Source organism: Gobio gobio, assembly GCF_949357685.1.
Source record: "Gobio gobio genome assembly, chromosome: 18".
NCBI lineage: Eukaryota > Metazoa > Chordata > Actinopteri > Cypriniformes > Gobionidae > Gobio > Gobio gobio.
This window is the reverse complement of record NC_137111.1, coordinates 29,185,038-29,194,844: the sequence shown is the minus strand read 5'-3', so window position 1 is coordinate 29,194,844 and position 9,807 is coordinate 29,185,038. Positions and strand designations below refer to the sequence as shown.

The 9,807-nt window shown below is 38.5% G+C and overlaps 1 protein-coding gene across 1 annotated transcript in view; it reads right to left on the bottom strand.

Annotated features, from left to right (window-relative positions):
- Positions 1 to 4,400: 4,400 nt before the first annotated feature.
- rims1a (regulating synaptic membrane exocytosis 1a) overlaps positions 4,401 to 9,807 on the bottom strand; it is a gene marked incomplete at its 5' end in the record, with an annotated part of 104,481 nt that continues 99,074 nt past the window's right edge. The window contains 4 exon segments of the mRNA XM_079841970.1: positions 4,401 to 6,864; positions 6,950 to 7,089; positions 8,734 to 8,835; positions 8,928 to 9,040. Coding sequence (XP_079698096.1) covers positions 6,646 to 6,864; positions 6,950 to 7,089; positions 8,734 to 8,835; positions 8,928 to 9,040 — 574 coding nt within the window. The 3' untranslated portion in view covers positions 4,401 to 6,645.

Sequence of the window (9,807 nt, the reverse complement as noted above, 5' to 3'; positions counted from 1 at the left end):
ACAGCACTGAGTTTATGAATGTAGATACGTAACTTAGCCTACCTAGTTTCAATGCGTCAGCCGCGGACTTTCACCAGCCCACATGAGAGAACGCGAACTATTACAGATTATTATACTTTCAGCCAATTAGGCCTATTCATTTTTATATAATGTTAATTTTGGGCTATTGTCCAAATCCTTCAACTTCAATTCGAAACGGATATCACTAAACGAACTAGCAGTTCCGTTATTGTGTCAGATAACGATTCATTATACTCGTCAGTGAATCAGTGAGTCTTTTAGAACGACTCATTAAAAGAACCTGCTCATAAGAGTCATTTGCTTTCCGTGCTGCGTGTTTGCAACTCATGAATACAATTCAATATAAAAAAAACAGCGATTTCTTACCATTTTGCAGCACTCCTTCATCACATTTTAATCAGACTGGAAACCCACAGAAAATCCTTTACCCCAACATTGTAGATTCGAGCGGTAACGTTAGGCCTACTACAGCAAACAATGGGCTTTCTCCTCAGAACACTTTTGGACAGGTGGAGATATATTCGTGGGGCGAATATTGGGAAAGTATCCTAACGCTTGGAACAGGATGATAACTCCTACTATTACTGCGGTATAAATTTTATTATGCAAAATTATGTATACCTACATAGGCCTACAGAGTACATATGACTTAAAGGGTTAGTTCACCCAAAAATGAAAATTCTGTCAATAATTACTTACCCTCATGTCGTCCGACACCCGTAAGATCTCCGTTCATCTTCGGAACACAAATGAAGATATTTAGTTGAAATCCGATGTCTCAGAAAGGCCTCCATTGGCACAATGCAATGTACACTCTCAAGACCCATAAAAGGTACTAAAGACGTTGTTACAAAGTCCATCTCATTACAGTGGTTCTACAATAACTTTATAAAGCGACGATAATAGTTTTTGTGTGCAAAAAAAACCCCAATAACGACTTATATAGTGATGACCGATTTCAAAACAAGGCATCATGAAGCGTTATGAATCAGTGAGTCGATTCAGCGGTTTGGATCGCCAAAGTCACGTATTTCAGCAGTTTGGCGGTTTGACACGCGATCGGAATCATGATTCGACTCGCTGATTCATAACGCTTCGAAGCTTCATGATGCACTGTTTTGAAATCGGTCATCACTATATAAGTCGTTATTTAGGTTTTTTGTGCACAAAAACTATTCTCGTCGCTTCATAAAATTATTGTAGAACCACTGTAGTGAGATGGACTTTGTAACAACGTCTTTAGTACCTTCTATGGGTCTTGAGAGTGTAAAGTACATTGTGCAGTGGAGGCCTTTCTGAGCCATCGGATTTCAACTAAAATATCTTAATTTGTGTTCCGAAGATGAACGGAGGTCTTACAGGTGTCGAACGACATGAGGGTAAGTAATTAATGACATCATTTTCATTTTTTAGGTGAACCAACCCTTTAATACGCTTTTCCAAAACGTGCAGAACAGTTGCAATATCATTACACAAACTAATTTGAATTCTGTTTGAAATGTCGCAATGCTATGTTTCACTTATAGTGTAGGCAAAATACAGTGTATAATGAGCAGTATTCATTAAGTAGTTTTCCATTATGAACATTGCCATTGTTTTTCTTGATGCAAATAAGTCAAATTTTTCGCTAAACATGCAGACATTTCTATCATTTTAGAGTAGCAAGATATTACAAACAAAATACATGCTGTTGATATTTTCTGTGATTAAAGCAAAATAGCAGCTGACAGCATAAATGTTTCCAAGTTGCTAGCATCTGAAACTCCACGACAACTTCCTGCACTGATTTCTTCACAGCTTTTCCTACACCTACATTTCTCCATATCAAATCCTCTTGTAATTTACAGTTTTGTTATTTCTTAGTGTTGAAGCGTTCAGATTAAATTACTCACACATTGTGGTACATCTTGTGTTGTCCTTACTGTTGAATTCTCGCCATCAGGTGGGCCGTCTGCAGTACATGGTGGACAAAAATAGGTTTGGTCTCGAAAAACACACCTGGGTTCCAGCTGCTGACATTCTTGACCCTTTTCCTTCACCCAAAAAAACATCAAGGGCATTGAGAGTGCCCTGTTCCTGGTATGTTCACCTTGATAATCAAGGTGTGCATTCCTTTGTTAGAGTTTGTTTGTACTTATAATTGGTCCAAAATATATCAGTGCTATTATTGTGATCTAAAGCTAAAACTATTCAAAATGTAAAGTTCTAAAATCACTAGGACTAAAATTGAAATAAAAAATCATTAAAGCTGTATAACAAAAAACGACAAACGCATCTCAAAATTACTACAATTCTAAATTAAACTGAATTCAAATGAAAACTGAAAATTTTAAAATAAAAGCTATTTCAAAATAGTAATATTATAATAGTATACTCTCAGGTCACTTTATTAGGTACACCTGTGCTGGGATTTTCATGCACAACCATCTGTAGAGTTTACAGAGAACGGTCAGAAAAAGAGAAAATATCCAGTGAGTGGCAGTTCTGTGGGCAAAAATGCCTTGTTGATGCCAGAGGTCAGATGAGGATGGCCAGACTGGTTTGAGCTGATAAAAAGGCAACAGTAACTCAAATAAGCACTCGTTACAACCGAGGTCTGCAGAAGAGCATCTCTGAAGAGGTTCAGATGGGCTACAGCAGCAGAAGAACATGCCGGGTGCCACTCCTGTCAGCTAAGAACAGGAAACTGAGGCTACAATTTTCATGAACTCACTAAAATTGAACAAAATATTGTAAAAACATTGCCTGGTCTGCAACATTCAGATGTTAGGTTCAAGAATTTGACGTAAACAACATGAAAACATTGATCCATCCTGCCTTGTATCAATGGTTCAGGCTGCCGCTGATGGTGTAATTGTGTGGGGGGATATTTTCTTGCCACACTTTGGGCCCCTTAGTACCGACTGAGCATTGTTTAAACGCCACAGCCTACCAGAGTATTGTTGCTGACCATGTCCATCCCTTGACCACTTCTGATGGCTCCTTCCAGCAGGATAACACACGTCATAAAGCTCAAATCATCTCAAACTGGTTTCTTGAACATGCCAATGAGTTCACTACACTCTAATGGCCTCCAATCCCCAGATATCAATTCAATGGGATGTGGTGTAACAGGAGATTTGCATCATGGATGTGTAGCCAACAAATATGCAGCAACTGCGTGATGCAATCATTTTAATGTGGACCAAAATCTCTTGAGGAATGTTTCCAGCACCTTATTGAATCTATGCCATGAAGTATTAAGGCAGTTGGGGTCCAACCCAAATACTAGCAAGATGTACCCAATAAAAGTGGCAAGTGACTATATAAATAGCACAAAATATGCTAAAATAACACTGGTGTAGATAACCAAAGACAGCCTATGTATTTTTTGAGTTTATAAGTCTAATTTCAGCAAATATTTACACCAAATTCCCCTAAATTATTCATCTTTTATTTTGATGTTTTAAAACCTTTAATGTTTACACTTTTGTCTTTATTTTTCTCTTTCTCTTTGTAGTGTAGCACTTTAAATGACCTTTTTGTGAAACCTGCCTTGCTTCATACTCTGTTTAACATCATTGGCTGTTTTTGATTTCAGTTTAAAGTTGTGATTCAGTTTATGGAAAAAAACAGCAATATTTTGTTACAATCCAACTAACTGTGCAATGACGTCATGATTTCCAGACATGCCGCTGCTCGATTTGATTTTCACTGGTGAAGCATCTGTGTAATATTATGCCTTAATAACAAATTCTTGTTCTGTGTTGCTAACCGGTGCCCCAGCATTGCTATAGCAGCAGTGAGTGAATGTTGAAGCAACACCAAATCTGTCACTAATAATATAAAAAACATAACATCATCCAAGTAATTTAGTGCAAGGCTAAGCAAAACAGCTGCTTTATCTTTAAGGCCGTGTTTCACTTGACTTCAAAGAGGCTACTTTTATAGCTCACCTAAACAGACACACTGACATTAAATTACAATTAGCCGGATAACTGAATTATGCATTAGACTCTGAACAGCTGCTCACTGGTTACATAAACACACAATGCAGTCTATTGTCGCATTTCCAGAAATCTGAAGCACTGACAGAAGAGGGTTTTTTTTTTTTTAGCAATTGTTAAGCAGTGACCTTGCACAACTATTGGAAAAATTAAATGCAAGTAAACCATAAACAAAAGGAAGGAACTGTGTAGTTCTATCTCCCTCCACGTGGTGGAGGGATTGGATTACCATTAACTACAGTATGACGTATTAATGGACGGACCTCTATTTGGTTTGAGGGCATATACAAAATGTGATCTTAAGACATTTTTAACGATCAAAATTACATTTCAAACTAAATGAATGAAATACAATTATTTAAAAAAAAAAAAACAAGTACACCAAATTTCTTCCACACAGTCTTTTATTTGTAAATAATAAAAATGAACTCTTGAATATAAAACATACACATTATTTGAGCCACGTCTGCTGTACAAACAAGAAATGTTGCAGTGAATACTTTCAATTTTGTTTCAGTGGAACACATGAACTGTAAACAATCAGTATCCTTTCATAATACTGACAAAGTAAATAAGTCTGCCAAAACCAGGCATATAAAGTAAAGTTCTCATTGAAAAGAGGATTCATGAGCATTTATGACAAAGCAACAGGGTGGTAGAGGTCCAAATTTCTCTCGTCAGATTGGGCATCACTAAAATAAAACTTTGGAGGCATCCCTTCTTCCGCTCAGCAGAACCAAGAGACAGAGCACTGATCCATTAACTTGAATGGGGCCGCTTTGTAAATATAAGTAAACTTCTTTGCAGACTCATATTTACAATATATGCATGTACGTAAGTGATGTTTAATTGATACACTCTGTTCAATATCGATATATCTCTAAGTCATTGTGATTTTCATAATTATATTCCATATACATATAGCTCTAGTTTTTATACAGGTTTTCTACTTTAGTTTGAGCCCCACAGTAGTACAGACTACAGTGAACACCAACATCTTCAATAAAATAGGGCCTTGAGTTTGCTGAGTACTACAGTACAGCGCTTATTTATCCATCCAGGGTAAAGAAAAAAAAAGGGGGGGAAAACAGGGAAATAAAACAATTGAAAAATTCTTATAGACATTCAGCCCCAAAATAAGGCCTGTGTGTATGGCTGAACCCGGCCAAATGCCCACACATGGAATGAATGGCTTCGTTTTATTTGATAATCTATTTATATCAAGTACAAGCAAACTGTACAAGTACATGCAACATACAAGCTGGCCTACAGTTTGTGGAACTAACACACACTTATTGTAGTCTCTTTTTTTCTCATCTGTCTTGTTTTACAAAATGTGCATGCAACTTGGAACAGTTCCAGTTTCATGCTGTTCCCCGTGTTGGTGGCGAGCGGCCTACTTCAGAGACCATGTCTCACTGTCACATTCAAAATGCTCAGGGGGGGGGGAAGGGGGGGATCTGTGAGATTCGTTTTTATAATAAACTAAACCGAAAACCGATGGCAAACAGCTAAAAATAGGAAGCTTACGATTTTGGCCTCTTCTGATATTTTCATCAATCCCCCAAAGCTTAAACTTTTCTCTTTTTTTGTTCAAAATTCAAGCAATTGTGCTTGCATTAAAATAATGTAAACTCTAGTTGGGTAGAAATTCTAATATCGGTATGTACAGGTCCTTTACCAAACGGAATAGAATTGAAAATGCTCTGAAATGTTGTGTGATCGCAAGAACTGTTAGTGAGCTAATGCATGTCGTTTCCTGTTAGGGTTGAAGAAACCTAAATGATAGTGGCAGCTTCTTACAGTCCCAGTGAATCAAATACAATTGGTTTTGTGTCTTCCGTGAAGCTCGTGTGACACAAATGTCAGAAAACATGAAGCATGTTTTCACATTCTACAAAGTGTGCCTATTTACCAAATCAACAGTAACGTGAAAAGGCAAAGCAGTCGGTGGCGACTGCTGTAAACAGACTTAAAAGGTTCTCAGGCGTCCCTGCCTTATTAGACGCAAACGCACACTCTCTCACACACACACACACACACACACACACTGCAGTCACACAATCTGAGTCTGAGTTCGTGCCAGACCAGCACACGGCGGGGCCTCAGATGCAGCATCCGTGATGCAGAGAAGAAACTCTCTGAGAAGACTAAATCTTGACCTTTAACCCTTGACCTCTGGTCTTTCAGCTGAGGGACTTCCTGTAAGTGCAATATAGAGGAGGGGCAGTGCTGTCCTCTCACTCTCGCCAACTCTGAAACGCATGCGCGTGTGAGAAAACAAATACGCTGACTGACCAGAGCGATCTAGGCTACCGGAACCACCGTGGGCTCTGCTTCCTGTCAAACGAAGCGGGGTCGCGTTTCGGGTGCCTTTCCCTTCCTTCTCTTTTTATTTGGGTCGAATCGTCATCTCAGCAACAAAACATGCAGTAAAGGAGCAGAGTGGATCAAAGGAAATCTCTACAACCCAAAGATCAAAAGTAAAAGAGAGAAGTGATTGTCAGGCTTCAGCAAAGCTTTGATCATGATTCTGTCCATCTGTCTCTTTATCTGCCGCTCCGGTTCTGATTGTTTCCTCGGGTCCTTGGTCCACTGGCTCGTGTGTTTTGTTTTGCATCTTGCTCCTGTCCATTCACTAGGACCTGATGATGCCCGGCGGCCCTGAAGAGTCCAGCGATGACTGGGAAGCGCGACGAGTGAGAGGAGCTAAGGTCGGGTCGACCAATGATGAGGGGGGAAACAGTTTGTACCAACCGATCACTGTGCTAGAAAGATCCAGCTCCTCTAAAAGAATCTGGGCGACTCCCATGAAACATTTGTGGTCCATGCGGCCGTAATCTCCCCAGACTATTACCTGAAGACACATTCAGTGGTCAGTACACACTAATGGTGAACAATGGAGGTGTACCGAAAACAAATGAGTGAAACTCGGTTCCTACCTGGAGAACTTTACCCTGCGGACTTTCCTCGAACAACAGCGATTGCTGATACAAAGGATCAAGCGTCTTTCGTGCAATCTTGGTTTTCTTTTTGGCTTTGCACGCTCCGTTTTCCAGCAAATAGACCTTGACGTAGGGAGCTGTGAAGAGCAGGCAAAGTTCAAAAAGCTGTGTTCAAGCAGTTATAGTGCCTGGCAATGCGGAACGTCATATTTACAATTAGTACAATGTATTAATCTTCAGATGTAAATGCAGAGTAAAGTGAGTGTTTCAACTTTTCAATGAATTCCTGTGATAGTTTAGCTTCCATATGCGATCTGAGACGTCAGATTCCGAGAGGAATGAAATCTGACACTGCTGCGTCTGTGCCGTGACCTTCGTTCGGCTCACTCACACTTTATTGAAAAGACACGTTCAGTTTTTAATTGTAGTGTTTATTCTCTAACTGAACGAAATGATTGTATTACTATGAAGATCAAAACGACGGTGTACGGAGTGGCCTCGTAGGGCAGCGAAGCAAGTGCATTTTGGGAGTTGTTGTCTTTCATCCACATGAGACAAAAATACATTTTCTGTCTTTTCTCAGTCTAGAAGGCACCAAATTCAAAAATAATTTCACATTTCTACTGCATAAATGACCCAGTTTAAATACAAAGCTTAATGCTAAATCACTAAAGTTACCCTTTAAGCTCCTTTAAATGACATTACTGTTAGTCCAAAGTACATGTGACTACAAATTTAACTACAAATACACTAGTCGCTTTGGATAAAAGCGTCTGCTTAATGACTAAATGTACACTATTGTTCAAAAGTGTGGGGTTGCTAAGATTTTTTGAAGAAGTCTCTTATGCTGACCACTGCTGCATTTGTGTGATCACAAACACAGTAAAATAGTACAGTATTGTTTTCGCATTGGTGTTTTCTTAGAAATACATCTGAAAAAAACTGCTTTGTCTTACATTCAGGGTCTAGACTTTTACGTCATTAATACACCCACAACAATAGGGGGCTGCAAATACGGGTAAAATGCCAAGAAATACGGTGCGTCAGAAAGATTTCTAACAGCCGTGTGACTGTCATGTTTACGCGCCTCGCTGATGGGACCAAACTTCCAATGTATGTGATTTTATAATGTAAGACGGTACCCAGATTTCACTTCTACTGGTAATTCAAATTTGGTAGGCTGCATGGTTTTCACTATGAGATGGATAGCCTAATTGTTATATAATTCAGATGGGGTGTTTTTTTTGTTGTTGTTTTTTACGTGATCATTTGTACACTTTAACAGTATTTAGCATATTTTCAATACAAAAAATTTAATATAAAAAAATATGCTAAATGAAAATTATTTTCAAATAAAAGCATTTTCTTTATAAAATATTTCTTTATAAAATACAAGATTTTACTTTACTAGAATATACTTAATATTTTTGTGGAAACTTGATCATTTTTTTTCAGGATTATTTGATGAATGTTAAGTTCAAAAGAACAGTAAAGATATTTACAATGTTACAAAAAATTATTATTTCAAATAAATACTGTCACTTTATCAATTTAATTAATGCATACTTGCTGAATAAAAGTACTAACCCCAAACTTTTGAACTGTACCTAATGCATACATGCCACAAAAAAAAAAAGATATTCAATGTGCTTAACACAGATACATTTACTCATACAAGTAAAAATGTTTACACAATGAGCAGAATATGCATAATTAATCCCTGAGCCATATTCACTACAATCTACTACTAATGAAAACTAGTTGTGTGGGCACACTCTCACCCGGCAGCGATTTGGAACCTGGTTTAGATGTAAGACCACGGGCCCTGATAACCTCCACCTCCAGCTGCCCTTTCTTATCCATCAGTCCAATCTGAACATCTCCTACAAAACAAAACAAAAAAACTTTTTTCATTGAAGCAAATCTAGCAATGTTTAGTTTGTATATATACAAAAATATTTATATATTTACTTACCCATAGCGGGCGTTGCAAGTGTTTGTCTACCCACTAACTGAGCGGGGCCAAGACCATCTAGGAAATCACTGAACTGGCTGTCAGCCCCTAACCTCATCCCTGAGAAGATCAGACTGAGACACACACATGTGACATGCACAGGTTATCAGATGGATGGATGAAAGGCAGCAATTTAAATACAATTACTTATAACAGTACATTTCTTGTTAAAAAATTAATCTTCTGAATCCTTTGTAGAGACCAACATATGAAAACAAACTTCAAACATATACAACAATTAGTTGATATGGATGAAATCTACTATTTCAGAATGCCATCATATAGAGTTCAAAAGCAGCTGAAACGCAGTCTTGCGCTGAGTATGGTATGTAAACCCTGTCCTGCGTAAAGGCCCCTCTTAATACACTCAGTATTTCCTTTGAGACCAGCGCAATTTCCATGACCTAACTCCTGCAGGAATGTCTGAGGGACGTGCCAGCCCATGTCGTGCTACCATATCAACTGCTTTATGTGATTTCCGACTATTTAAAACACATTCACATGAAATAAGACTTAAATCATGGAGTTGTTGCTCATTTTGCTGTGTCACACTCTGTTTGTCACGATGGACAGGCCAACCGACTGAACGGCCGCCGCTTTGAAGCCGCAAAGGGATGTGTGGCTGCCGTTTTCTGCGCAGCTACAGACCCTGCCAAGGCCTCTCTCCGCAGATGATGGATATTTTAATTATTATAGGGGAGTACTGCTTGCCATCTGGCTCCAAAAATTGAGCTTAGACAATAGTGGACACAGCATTAGCTTTGTAAATCAGACTGTTCTCTATTAGCTTATCCTTATGGTTTTTCCAAATAAATATAGATGAGAAGCTCGCATGTACATG